The 14,716-nt window shown below is 45.7% G+C and overlaps 1 protein-coding gene across 1 annotated transcript in view; it reads left to right on the top strand.

Moving 5' to 3' along the window:
- The window catches only part of LOC135400973 (glutamate receptor ionotropic, kainate 2-like), a 163,797-nt gene that overhangs the window by 78,861 nt on the left and 70,220 nt on the right, over window positions 1-14,716 (top strand). The window contains exon 2 of the mRNA XM_064633031.1: window positions 3,601-3,768. Coding sequence (XP_064489101.1) covers window positions 3,601-3,768 — 168 coding nt within the window. The remainder of the gene's footprint in view (window positions 1-3,600; window positions 3,769-14,716) is intronic.

Genomic DNA, 14,716 nt, shown 5'->3' with positions numbered 1-14,716 from the left:
ATTTACCGGAAATGTTTTACGTAGTCGGTGAAAATAATTATACGCTAATAATCACCGGGATGAGCACTTGTCGTATCAAAGTATCTGATGATAAAGGTAACTCCTACAAAGCTATACACAGAAAACAAAAGTAGCCAGAGCTCTTTGGCTGCACGTAGTGTATGTGTTTGTTGCTCAAGCGTCGCCATGCCAGCCCTGGACAGCTGACACTGGACAACCGGCCAAGTATGCCGAAACAGCTGTCCAGTGCTGGCATGGTGACGTTTGAGCAACAAAACTCCTACAAAGCTACTTTTTTGTTTCGGTTTTTGGACGGCTCTTGCGATAAAACTGGCCGGAGCTTTCTGCTGCAGTTCTCAACTTGCTTGCAATGTCCGTATCAATGTAGGAGCGAGCATGTTCGAACTTAACATTGCCGCAACGTAAGAAGCGTCGTGCGATGTCTATTGAATCTCTTACATGCGCCTGACAATTTACAACAAGCTCAGGTCTGAGCACTCGGTACTATAACGTAAAAAAAGATGAAAATAAAAAGAACATGTGAAATGTTGCGTTCAGTGCATGCACAGAAAGTGCCAGTTTCGTATCTCGCCGAGCTTCATCGAGTGCCTTCACGTTTAAAGGAAAACCAGAACGGCCTATTCGTGGTGAGCGAAATAACCACCGATTTTTCGCACTAAATTTCTGGGACACCGTTAACCGGAACCCTAAATGCAGCACGAACTGGGATGTGGGACATTCGTTATGAAATCAATGTGGACCTAGAACATTAGAAACTTCAGTGTCTAGAAGGAGCAGTGAGGTAGCCCCTCGTAACTGTTTCGTTGTTGGCCGCGGCGTGACTGCAAGAAATAAAATGAGCTCCTGCATAAGAACGACGCCTGTAGGTTACGCTGCAGCGCTCGCACCATGCAGGCCTCTGTACACTCTTAACTCCGTACCCTTTAGTAGAGGGTAAAAAATCGCAATATTTTACCCTCTATTTCAGAAGCTACCAGGTACCCTCTGAGTGACCCCTTTTATAAAAGTTACAAGGAAACCCACTAATTAGAGGTTACGGCCTTCAATCCAGCACCTGCCCGTAAAGGTTACGCCAACGTGCGGCTTTTTATACAGGATGTTCATTTTTATTCGCAACAGAGTAGCGCTCATTTGGCAGGCGGGTTATGTGAATCTTTGCTAATTAGTCGATCCGTAGTTACAAACACATGCGTCAGGAAATGTCGGAAATGTTTGTAACTACGGATGGGTTAATTTGCGAAAATTAACATAACCCACCTGTCAAATGAGCGCTGGTGTGATGCGAATAAAAACAAACACCCTGTGCGTGGGATATGGACAGACATTTACAGAACACACCAATGTACCAAAATGAACCAGGAGAAAAGGAGATCTTGAACATATGTATATTACAAAAACAGAAGTCTGTCGAGAGGTGACACATTGTGCACAAGTGCGATTCTGGTGTGAGGAGAAACCATGGTCGCTTTGTCATGTATGTGGAAAAAAGAACTATCTTCTAAGTGAGAAGCAATGCATAAAAGTGCGAGGAAGCTAGCGAGTCAAAACAACTGAGCTATGTTTGCTAAGCTGAACACACCCAACGAAATGGAGAACTGCAGCAGAAAAAAATTTATTCCACATTCGCGTTGCAGAAGCGAGCGCAAATGGCAATACAGTATTACATAAAACGCACACAACCTTGAGGAATATGAGTGTACAGTAACGCATGAGAGACTACATTACTGCGTTATCAGCGTTGGAGGCGCTCTGGGACGAGTTTGTGAGGTACTGCATTGCGCTGGTGACGGTATGTGAACCTGCATGTGGGATCCTGGGAACAAAAGTTTGGGCAATGAGAGTAACATTTACGGAACCATTCAAATCCGTACAAAGCACAAGGTACAAAGCAGCATAAATGCGGGAAGGCGTTCACTCCGCGATTGAGTCTTAGAATATCGTAAGAATACAACAAGTAGGAAGCTGCGAATTATATATCTCGATGCATATATCCGCAGCTCGCAAAATGCACGCCGGTGTATTGACTTGGCGACCAAGTAAGAGCAGAAAAGTAGCAAGCGTAAGTGGCGTTCATATGCAGGACCGCAAAACGCTTGCCATAATCACAACAAACCTGCGCTAAGAGCTCTTGCTATTAAAATAACGCACATACCTAGCACAAAATGTACACTTACCCAGTGTATGAAGTGTGTGAATTAGGGCTGCGGTGGTGACGTTCGTTTTCGGTTAGGTTCTTTGCAATCTTCGCACTCACTACACTTTCCACTGAGAACACCGAAAATATACTTGTTTGCTAGCGACATCTAGCTTTTCCGTTGTTCCTGACGACACTATGATAAACGCGAGGAAAACCACTGATTAAAACAGATTACAGTTGTTAACGGACGGACGACGAGCGTTAAGCGTTTCAAGGAAACCGCTCTCAGTGTGGATAGACCTAGACCAGGCTCGGCTACGCAGCGAAATCGGAAATCTTGGTGGTTGCGGCATTGACAATTGTTTTCCACCCTTTAGAAAGAAACATACTATCAGTATTTCAGACTGCGAACTTATAATCTGCGTTCATACAGCATTGATAACATGTAGTTGACGTATAGGTGACGCTGAAACAGATAAAAAATAACAGCGTAGATTCGCAACTGAAGTCTCGAATGGGAGGCTGAAACGCGGCATTATGCTGAAAAACAAAATGAAAACAAACGATAAGAAACTAACAAAGAGATTATCTTTGGAGATTTCGCTTAGAAGTTACAGTGTCGGAGTAGAGGGTACATTTATAAGTTACAACAAGCTGTTTTTGTTTTTTCCGAGATGTAACTTCTATTCGTGTTGTAAAGACATGACCTTGGTCGCTTTTAACCTCTAAATATACGTTACAGTGGTGTAACCTATAAGAAATCTCGAAATCTACGTCTATACAGAAGTTACATGTTTCTAAAAGTTACAATAAAAGGTACGGGTTTAAGAGTGTACCGCCATACTTTTCAAAGATGATCCACTCTTTCAAAGAGCGTGTATGTCAACGAGGCTAGAAGAGACCGGTAACTCGTGACGTGGGGAGCCCCCTGGCAACTCCTGTCATGCGAGTCGTGCTGTCGACGTCACGCGCGGAGATCGTGCCGGCTCGCCGAGGCTGCTTTACTGAATGTTTTTTTTTTTTCTCCTTTTCGTTTTTGTAAATTTGATTGCGCGGTGACAGTACGCATGGGGAAAGTATTTTGCATGGTGGGTCCTGGTGGATAGTTTGACGAATGAAGCGAGGTTTCGAGACCGCTGCTATATATGTCACGTCCCGGCTTCTTCAGACTGAGATAAAGGATAGCACTCCTGCGCATGCCGCCAGCTCAAATTCTGTTTCTCACTCAGAATGACAAGATGACAGAGTAGAAACTACATTGTGGGGGCACGAAATAATTCTGGTTCTGGCGGTGGTGTCGCTCGCGTCTGGGGCCAACTTCGTATGTGACTCTGTGTATCTGCGTGTCTGAAGAAAACGATAGGAAAGCGATACGCAAAATGAGTTCTCTTTCTTTCTGTTTTGTTTTCAGGGGGCGTACATTTGTTACATCTGTGTTTCAGGTGCCTTTTTCGACTCTAGTGAGAGTGAAGACGAGGCGGCGTTCGTGCAGTACGTGGACAACCTTAACTTCAACACCAGCGGTCTCCAAATGGACGAGGTCCCCATCCACCTCGAGCTCGTCGTCGAGCAGCTGTCGCCGACAGACGCTTTCCGTTCAGCTAAAAAAGGTACGCGAACCTTATGCTTGTTCCGTGAGCCAGGCCGGCACAAGGGATCCAGAAAAGCAACCACCTCGCACTCTTATAGGCCTTGGCGCTCCGGTGGCCCTCAGTTGTGCCATCAGTCTTGGTCAGGTCTTTCCCTTGCGTCTTCTTGTCCTGGACACTGTATAAGCGCGCGTAATGTGTCCTGGGGCACTTTGCAGATGTCGCAACAGTCTTGAGGACACGATGCCGATGCCCCTTTAGTGCCCATTTAACCGACAACCTTATAGACGAGTCGCATGTACATGATGAGGCCTCCCTTATTTTCCCATTAGTCGTTGGTGCCAACTCTCAGAGAACCCATTTTCGAGTAACTTTAGAGTCGGCCCTTTTAGAGAAAATATCCGGGCGAATAGTAATTCCAGACCCGGGAGCGAACAGTTATGTAACGGAGCGCGAACACGTGTACAGCATCTTTACTGGTAATAGCGCATATGTATACGTGATGTATGCATGCGCTTCCAGCAGTTCCTTGTCGCGAGCACGCAGCGTCGTCATCAATAATTTCCAGGCGCTAAATGCATCTCTGCTCCACAGTGTGGGAATTGTTTTCTTCGCCCAGGCCTCCACGTGAACGGTTGATCTACTTGTCGGTCTCGCTGGGTAACGCGATCGATGTCTCGCTCAGATATTCATTTTTTTTTTCTTCTTCTTCTTCTTCCGCGAGAGACGCTGGTTGGCCTGTCATTATAACGCGTTTATAGTTGCGGAGCTCGTGACACGCCATGAATATTTCCATTCCATCTGAGCCGTCTTTGTGGTGCGAGAATTGGAACGCGGGCGACGACAAGAGCATGACTGCGCGCGCGGCGGGTCTCCTTTCTCCTGGCAGCCCGAGCCAAGAACGTGACGGGACTCCCGGATGATAGACTATTATGCTGCCCTTTCAGCACGGTGTGAAAGCGCCAAACTGCATTTTGTTCGTCATCTGTCATGTAATGGGAAATTGTGCGGGGGTGGCCGACTGTTTGTATTCGGCGACAAAGCGAGATTCCTGCAGGTGATTCGTGTATATAAGGCCTTGTGAGAGATAGTAGCCGGAATGCGTTTTACGGGTACTACTTTGCTGCGCTTTATTATCGAGGTACAATCCTATAGTCGAAAGGAGGCTAACAAATTGGTCGTTGGGAATGAGACAGGTTGGATCCATGCTTGTTACTCCGCATTAAACATCACACGCGCACAAGACACACAACTAAAGACGTGCTACAATTCGAACAAAGAGGTCTATGTACAGTTCAGCTAAGGTACGCTTTGACGTGGAACAATCGTGTTTACCAATACCAGCACACAAGAATGTATAGTTGAATCTGCAGTGAAATCTAGTTGGCTTATGTACCAAAGAACTCTACATGCTTCCACAATATCGTAAAGTTAGACAAACTTGTTCACCTTTTATGCCAGATAGCCCAGCAACTGCATTTCATCAGTGATTACAGTGACAACTTAAGTCCTACAACTGGGACCGCCCACTCATCCGTGGAAGGCTTCTGCGATTGGCTACCAGCCTTCGCACGACGTCCCCGCTTCGCGATGTAGTGCCGGCTCTCTCTCTCCTCTAGTCCCCACTTGGCCGCGCCGCATTACATTCGCGCGCGCGGAGCAATTCTTGTGTGGGAGCGGGGTCAAGTGTATGACTTATGTTGTCACTGACTATAGTAGGTAAATAGTGCCCCTTAGGCTCTTGGAGGCACTAGGTGTTCAGTCTGTCCCTAGGTATAGAGCACGCCTCGGCTCGTTTGCCCATCAGTCACCCCTGTTTTGGAGTTCACTAGTAGACTCAGTAGTGCCTATAGCATAATTCCAGGAGTCATCGACCCTTCAACGTCGAGGAGGTACTGGGGAGTTGGCCCGAGCAGCACCGACAACCCGTGCTGTGTGCCCTGACGAGCTACCTCAAGGACATACGGGCTTAAGCGACCGTATCAGTGCTCGACACTCAGTGCTAACACACGTACCAAACGTCACGGAGCAGCCTGGCGCGACCCGCGTCTCCAATTTTTTCCATCCATCACGCAGGCCAGGAGTCACTTACTCATGGACAACTGCGGTTCCACAGAGACACCAGGGAAGGCAGGGCAAGCACTAGTTCCAAAAAGTGATTTGGCTCCGCATGGCGTAAAGTCCCCAAGTGGTGGTGTCGCGCGAGTGTGCGCTGTCTTGCGCGTCATCGTTATTGATACGTTGAATGACGGTCAACACATTAATGGTCATCAACAATAATATGTTGATAATCATTAACAATCGTTTCTTGCGCCTATGCGCCGTATCAACTTGTAATGCAATTATTTATCAGGTCGTGCTGACTTGGCTTCCTGGATGTGATATATACTGTGCACGTGAGTTTTGGGACAGCCTCATCGTCATGGGGCAGGAAAGAGAATAAAGTGTGGAATGAGGAATGTGTGGTGGATGCGTACTTCCAACGATACCACAGGCTACCTAATTTGGCGACGATTGGAAAACTTCCCTGGATACTGACTTTCGGCTTCAATTCTCCTGCACGCCACACTGGACAGAACACAAAAGCGTTAGTAGATTCAGCAGCCGCGGTGGAAGTGCCGTGTGGGGTTATTTTAGACACATCCGAAAGCGGGAAAAAGGTCCGTAGAGTGGCGTTCTAAAAACGCTTCAGCGGTGCGTATAGTGTTGGAGCTGCTGGGACATTGGATGTCTTGGGATTTTGGATCAGAAACACTTCTTCCAGCGCTGCGGCTTACGGCGTCGTTCCGAGTGAAAAATAACAGAGAATGTTTCTGTAAACCAACCAGCGGGTGGTACCGTAGTGACGTCAAAATGACGCGAGCGGCTAGCTGGTCGGCTCGTTCCGAGCATTGCCACCGTTGCGCACGATCGCGATTTTTAAAATCAAATTCTGCTATATTTATACACCTCTTGAATGAATCACTTCGTGCGGTGCTCTTTAATAGGCAGGTTAACGGATTGGCTTGAAAAGCTGGCAGTTGGTCGGTGGGTTGGTTAGTGATTGAAACGCTTTCTGAGCTCGTTTAAAGGCCTGCGCCCTGATAACCAGATGTGTACCAGTGACCTCTGGAACGAGATCTTGGATGCGATCGCGCTTTATTTGCTTTATTTTATTTATGCTTTATTTATTTGTTTATTTTTTCATTTCTGTATGAGCGACTGCGCAGTGCTTCATCGGATAACCGGCAGTGAGAGCGATATCAGCGGTGATAACATGCGGGTGCTAACTTCGAGCCCAACAGTACCACAATCAGAACCATACGCATTTCTTTTTCAGTGTATCCTCGAGTCTCTCTCATTCTCAGAGTTCTATAGTTACAGTTGAACGGAAGAGTAAAAGACGAGCGAGCTGGTGCAGCGGTGTTGAGGGAGTTTTTTTTTTTTTTTTTTTTTCCTTTTTGAATATTCGGAAGGATGCTTTCAGGAGTTTATTATGTTCCGAGGATCCAGAGGATTTTTGTCATTTATTTTTCTACAACAGAATTAATATCCGAAATTCAGAGAAAAAGCGACGGTGATGGTGATGTGATAAAACACAAAAAAGCGACGGTTGTGAAACGATGATTGATTATAAAAATGAAGAAAAAAAATGAGAAAATTGGCTCCACATGCATGGAGGCCACAGCTACTCCATGGCACTGGAACGTACTCACTTAAAGGCACTACGGGTGTACGTATACACTCGACACAACACAAAACAAAAATATAGCGAAAAATTATGAAGGGGGACGAGGAAGCAGTAGCAAAAAGAAAAGGACGAGAGGAAACAACAAACAAACAGGAAATAAAGACCCTGAGGGGAAAACAACCTCCCATCAAAACAGACACAAAACCCCGCCGAAATTGTTTCAGAAACAGTTTCCACCCAACGGTCACAACACAGACAAGGCTGTCGCAATAACGGTCACAAACACCGTCAAACTTGTTTCAGAAACGACATACTCACAAAAGGAATGAGAACCACGCTTTGCCTGTCTACGTGCGAAGGAGGGTGAGGAGGCATTAAGCATGAAGCCTTCTGTGTATATTAAGGTGGCACTGGCGCTGCTATAATCGGGTAAATATTCTGCGACGCACTCACAAGATATCCTGTAGCAGACGACAGGGAAAGACTCAGACGGTATTCTGCTAAGTGCTCAGTACTCCACCCCGGCATCCCGTTACAGTGCGAATAGGCGAATGCTCCAATATAACACGCCGACGGAACTCCTGCCTCTGCAGTTTTTACTTTTTTTTTTTTTACTTTTTCTCAACTAGAATATTCCTGAGGATGTCTCTCGTGTCCTTTTATTTAAGTATGATCGTATGATTCGTCTGTGCACCGCTGTGGGCTTTAAAGTGGATCGGTGAAACGCTTTGGACAAATGCATCATTCGAGCATTATTCTTGGTTATCGATCTCCTGGGACGTAGGATTTCAAAAGATCCGGCAGCAACCGAGCACAAAACGTGCTTTCTCGCATCCCAGTATACATAACCGGCTGCTGCCGAAGAAAAGATCCATTTGTCTCGCATGTTGTCTCTCTCTCTCTCTGCCGTCTCTCCTTCTGCCATCTTCGACAAATGATCCCTATACAGCGGACGCTTTCAAACAGTGCGCTAAATCATATTCTTGTTAAGGCTGTCGCGTACAGTCTCCATCGCCCTGTGTCCACAACTGAACAACAAGAAACTGTTCTCATGGCCAGCTTAACGGTGGAGTACCCTATAACAGTCTCCGCCGATCTAAATTGGGTCCAGATTCGATTACATTAGATAGTTCATAAGTTCAGCGCAGACAATAACACGCACGTAACTAACAGTAAAGATTCGAATACGCCGTCGAATGTTCTTTTCAGTCTGTCGGTACAGTTCCGATAAATAATGGGTGCCGATCGTTTTGCTGTATGTGACTCTTTTTCCTCGGGTTTCTAAATCGCTTCTTTTAAAAATAGCTTTAGAAACGGAAGATCATCCCCATGGGTAATTGATACTTACTTGAGTACTCAGTTAGTGCTCAACACTTTACGGAAAGATACGAGCATGCGCTCGACGCAATTAAACGCACATTCAAGAAAGAGTAGCCTGCTTTTTTGTAACCTGGCTGTTGGTGCTGACCAGCTAAAGTAAGCTGGACCATTTGCGTGACATGTGGCGCCCTCTCGAATATCGTCTGCTACTGGCTGAAAAAAAAATGCACGTGAGGAGGCGCCACGGTTTCGTTTTCGTGTCCTTCGTTCCAGCGTACTACGTGTGTTCACTTTTTGTGTACCCATCTTGGGTTTCGAGCCCCGTTTCTGCTGCTTCTCTCTGTTCGAGTGTTCGTTTGATGCATGCAACATGGCCCTGGAGCCCGCCCCGCTATTCCATGCCAGACCAATAAGCTGCGCACCACTGTTTTGAAGAAGAGGAAGGAAGAAGATTCTTGCGCTTGTTGAGTGTAGTAGCATGGCGGGTTAGAAGGACATTCTAGGTTACCATAAGTGTAGTGCAGCCATACTGCGGTTCGTTATCGTTCCTGGGTCCTTTCCCTACATTTTTGGTGCCGAAACTCGGGAAGCGTAGCCTCACTCATTGACGGAAGAACTCCAGGAACGGGAAAATAGTATACGTATATTGCATAGTAGCGGGCGTAGTAATGGTTCCGGCTGTTTTCAGCCAGAACGAGAGCCGCATATGCGCTGTGCATTCTCATACAAATGGTCCTTTGGACCATTTTGGACACATCCTTTGGACACATCAAATGGTCCTTTGGACCATTTGATGTGTGTTGGACCATGATGTGTATGGTCCATTGGACCACTTGCATGATCCAGTAGCAGACGACATTCGAGAGGGCGCCACATCTCACGCAAACGTATCTGGTCCAGGTTACTAAGCTTACTTTAACTGGTCAGCAAGAACAGCCAGGTTACAAAAAAGCAGGCTGCTCTTTCGTGAATGTGTGTTTAATTGCGTCGAGTTCAATTCGTGGTACGACTCCCACACATATACACTCTCAGAAAAAAGGGTGGAGCAGTTACACCTCTTGGGAGGTAATAGTTGTCGCATATGTTGTGCCTAAAAGGTTGCAAAGTTCTACCTGCTACATTCGAATAATAGGGTTATCGCTTCTAATTCGGTGAGCGAGTGGGGCGTACGCCTTTTTGTAGCAATTTGGATAGATCATAATTTATTTTACCACCCTTTTACACCCTTGATCAGACGCTATGTTGAGCTAGGTGGTAACTATAGAAGTTACCACCTTTTCACACCCTTTTTTCTTAGAGTGTATGTACATGTACCAATTATTCATCTCATACACTTCTTTCTCCGGTTGGATAGCTAAGTGCCTTCCACGGTTATGATAAAGGCAACCACTTTATTTTTGTGATGATGGTTGGGGTGTTTCATCGGCAGATGCGATACTCTGTACTTCATATGCCCGCGGTAACTTGGTTGATGATTAAAACGAATAAAACCCTCAGTGCAAGGGAAACAAACAAGACGAAGGACGAAACGACACGAACACGGCACTGATAGGTGTCGTTCAGGTATGTTGGCGATTTTTTTATTTTTTATTTTGCTTTAAAGGTGGTGTCCGAACAAAAAACGCAGTTGAACTGAAGGTGCGATCGGAATAGTGAGTACCTGAAATACATGTAACCGCAATATTTCGTTTTGAAACAGTTTGAAACACTAAAAAATGAATATTTAATCCAGTTTTGCAGCCGGTTGCGCGGAATTCAGGCAACAATGTGCGGACCGACGTCACTGGAGTCGGTTATGAAGGCAGGCTGTCCATCACAAAATACGGTCTTCCGACTGGCAATCTGCTGCCGAACAGTCGCTAGAAAGGTCTGCATTCGTGCTTCGCCAGTATCGGATTACTACCCGCTTGGCGACGCTGTCAGCTGAGTGATTGCGAATCTCGCCGGCAATGCCAGTTACGTCACCGGAAGAGGGGAACCAGGAAAGGGCCGTTTCAACCGGAAGTGACAGTTGGTTTCGAATTCGACGTTTTTGAGTTTTTGATGTTTTATGAAAAAAAAAAAAAACACTAACGATTTTCGGGAAATTTTTTTGGTGTTTTGGTCTTGGATGGCATCTCCAAGCGGATACCAAATTAACATTAGAATTCCGGATTCTTCGTAAGATCCAGAAACGCATTACAAAATACGGAAAGCGTTTACAGTTCACTGTTGAGGAATCGGTTGAAAGTGCTATTCAGTTCCTTGATGTAGAAATAACGTGTCACAACAGCACGTTTTGCTGGGAGTATAAACAGAGGTGCGAAAAGCCATTAATGCAGTTCGATTCGAGCATATCAAAAACTGTAAAACATGCTGTTGCTCAAAATCTGAGGATTTTATTCGTTTTAATCAGGAACCAATTGGTCCAATTTTTAACTATCTTCAGCTTTTTGGTTGATGAGCCTCATAGTCAGGACCGGAGTCCTGCGTTGTCCGGAAAGTTTAGTAGTGCTTTTAGGGAAGAGTGTTAGCGGGATGGATATGATCACGGACGAAGCGATATTCTCATAGTGAGAGGGCGAGAGTCTAGCTGATTTAGAGAGACTATAAAGTTTATGATAAACACGCATGGTGCATGGTAGAACCTTTATCATCCACCAGTTCCGCCCTGTTGACGCCGAACATCGCAGCTCTGCTAAATACATTGTTATTATGAATAGGAGAAGCTCTACTTATTTTATGCCTATGTTTGCATGACACTGAAGTGAGACGCGAACCGTTGGAGAATAGACTCACGCTCGTCTAATATGCATCGTCGTGCGTGGCACATTCTCTGCACAGAAGGAAAAATAAAGAAAACACGAGCGCGAGAGAACGAAGCTCTGCACGCCTTAATGCACTGGCCGCGATTTCAATCACATACTGCAACGACGAGACGACAAACTGCAGGGAGAGTTTAGGAACACGGAACAACACCTCTTCCATACCGAAAGGCATAATAGACCCCCGTCAAGTTATGCAGCTCACGCCTACTCGAACGCGCTTCAACATTCAACAGGAAAAAGAGAAAAGGAAAAAGAAGCGAGAAAGTTCTATCGAATCACCTCGCACTCACTCGAACCCCACATTCGTACCTTTCATCCCCCCCACTTTCTATACGCCGACTCCCAGGAGCATTTTATCCCGAAACCAACCTCGTGCATAGCAGAAACAAGTCACCCATCGCTTCCCCTCTTAAGAATGCGAGGTTGCGATACTGCCAGCTGGGACTTCGTCAACATCTTCTATTCTGAACGCAAATGAAAACTTCTCTCTTTCTTTTACAATTCGCATACCGTGACTATATACTGCGCAACTCTCCTGTTTTTTTTTTTTTTTTTATTCTTTGTTGTTGCCGCACATAAAGTTCCTTTTATTCCTTCCTTCGCTGTTGTCTGCTTTCACTTTCTGACATCTGCTTCATACTGTGTCCCTCGATTCGTAGACTCTGTGGGTCGTCTTGTTTGCTTTCAGTGTGCGTCATGATATCCTTTTCTGTTGGGGAAAATGCCTCGGTTTCATTCAGGACACACGAATGGGTCAGGTTGTTTTTGTGTTGTTGCTTTTGCACATTAGTTCTCTACTCGTCTCCCCCTTTTCTTGAATTTTTTTACGTCTCCTTTGCTCGTCAGTTTATGAAGATGTTTGTCGTTCGCATACTGGTGTTTGTGCGTCGAAATAGCTATAACGGGCATAGAACAGTTTCCAGCTTGCAAGAATGACATGCATTAAAAGAACGTTCCCAAGTCTGTACGCTGAAAAGTAAAATGCTTGGAACATAACATTTTAGCCACACAGATTATTTCCTACAAATGTAATGACCGCAGTTGTGTGGATACACCGATATACACTCTTAGAAATGAACTTCACCTCATAGCACGCTCCTAGCCAACTATCATCTTCGGTGATGCCGTTACGTCCCCTGATTTACTGAAAACGGAAGGCGTACGCCTTTTTTGTGACAATTATGAACAGCATAATTGTCACAAAAAAAGGCGTACGCCTCACGTTTTCAACAAATCGAGGCAGATAACGATATCATTCGAGATGATGGTTGGCTAGGAGCGTGCTATACCCGTGAAGTTCATTTCTAAGAGTTCCTCCACCCGTCCGTCCTTCTTTCTTCCGTCTTCTATTCTTTTTTTTTTTTTTTTGGCTATAGTCGTGACGATGCCCACTTCTGTGTGGCCAACAACGGCGAGCCGATCCTGCCATTACCCCCCACCCCCCACCCCTCATTTTTAAGAGTGTAGGGCTGTTGCGAGTGCGGTCGCGGATAGGTCAATCTGCTCACCGCTGCCTATAGTATCAGTTTCCAAAAGTAAAAAAAAAAAAAAGATGCTGAACCGTAATTTACGTGCTTTTCGAAAATTATAGATTCGTATAGCCCACCATTCGGTGTCGACTGTGATATTGAAACGACCCTTTCTGTACAGTACTGTTAATCATAGAGTACAGCCACCGTCGAAGTGAGTTCGCGAGCCGTCCAGGGGCACTGCAGTCGACACCGACAGCTGTGGCTCACATGGACCGCTCAAAACATAGCAAATAACATAACGCTCAAGGCTCGCGAGGCAGGAATGCCCGGCCCTTATCGATAATGCCCAATAATACGGGAAAAGATCAGAATGATTTATGCCGGGGAACTTTTTCGAGGCTCGTGAAGCGCGTGGCTTATAGGGTGCTCAGAAAAAAAGGGGTTTGAAACCCCCACTCCGTTAATCGAATTCCAAGGTGGACGGCCATCGCACATTTCGTCTTTTGCGAGGAATAATGACCTTTTCAAACTTCCCTCGGCAGAAAGAAAAATGTGGAGGAAGAGAGGATGGAGAGGAAGGAAAACATTTCGAGAATTTCGGTTAAGTAAACGGTGTGGGGACGTTTTTTAGTTCGTAATGAGGTGTTACCGGTGATAGCTGAATTGATGCTTGAAGAATTCACGCCGAAACGTATCGTTATCATGCGGTACAGTAAGTAGTATAGCGTAGAAACAAAATGCAAGCAAGGTCGTGTGGGGCTGGTTGTTATAGAAACACTTCCCTGAGTACTGGGGAGATATACAGAGGGAGAGACACAAACGGACGAGAGACGTCTATGTCAGTCCTTGTCCACGTATCCCAACACACACACACATATACACACACACATTGGATGATGATGAGGTGGGCGATTCACCGCCACTGTGACGGTACACTGCCCTATTGCACATTGGGAAGGGATGAGGGGATGGTGATGAGGGGAGCACTTTCAGAGGTGCATCCCAAGATACGCAGATAACCCGCACTTTCCTGCGGGTGCTGGTCGGGAGCCATCAGCATGAGTAGCAGGTTGGACGGGGGTAAGACATTTAAAAAAGAAACCGAAAATGTATAATGATACTTAAAAATAACGCAAATAACGGAGCAATACACAGACCAAACCAAACCACACCAACAACAGCGTACTCACATGTTGATATTCATTGGAGAACATTACATTGGAAAACGACATTGGAAACCGAGCGTGAACATTTCCACACAAATGTGTCTGGTTGGTAGCAAGATGCAAATAGCAGGAGACGACTATACTGCCTTCCACTACATCTGCTGACTTATACTGCTGTCTGTAACTGTACTGTATTGCTGCGTTATTTTTTAAGTATGATTTACCGATTCTACCCCGTTTTTCTACCTTAGTCAATGTATAATGAGTCGCCCAGGTCACATCCTGGTTTCGTTACGTATGCCAATAACGCGATCAACGGGCAAAACAAACCTTCGGGGCACATAAAAACTCATCAGGGACAGCCTTGGGGAGTACTTACAGCTCACGCCCGCGTTTCTTGCCGCCGCGGCTGGCGGGTCAAGTGCTCGTGGGATTTTGCACAAAAAGAAAAAAAAAGTTAGCTAGGAAATTGTGCCGCAGATTTGTGGTTCACCACCTCAGGGCACATGGGTTAGTAAGAGTATGAGATAAATT

This window comes from Ornithodoros turicata, chromosome 7 (assembly GCF_037126465.1).
Source record: "Ornithodoros turicata isolate Travis chromosome 7, ASM3712646v1, whole genome shotgun sequence".
NCBI lineage: Eukaryota > Metazoa > Arthropoda > Arachnida > Ixodida > Argasidae > Ornithodoros > Ornithodoros turicata.
The sequence above is the reverse complement of the archived record's forward strand: the minus strand, read 5'-3'. Positions and strand labels throughout refer to the sequence as shown.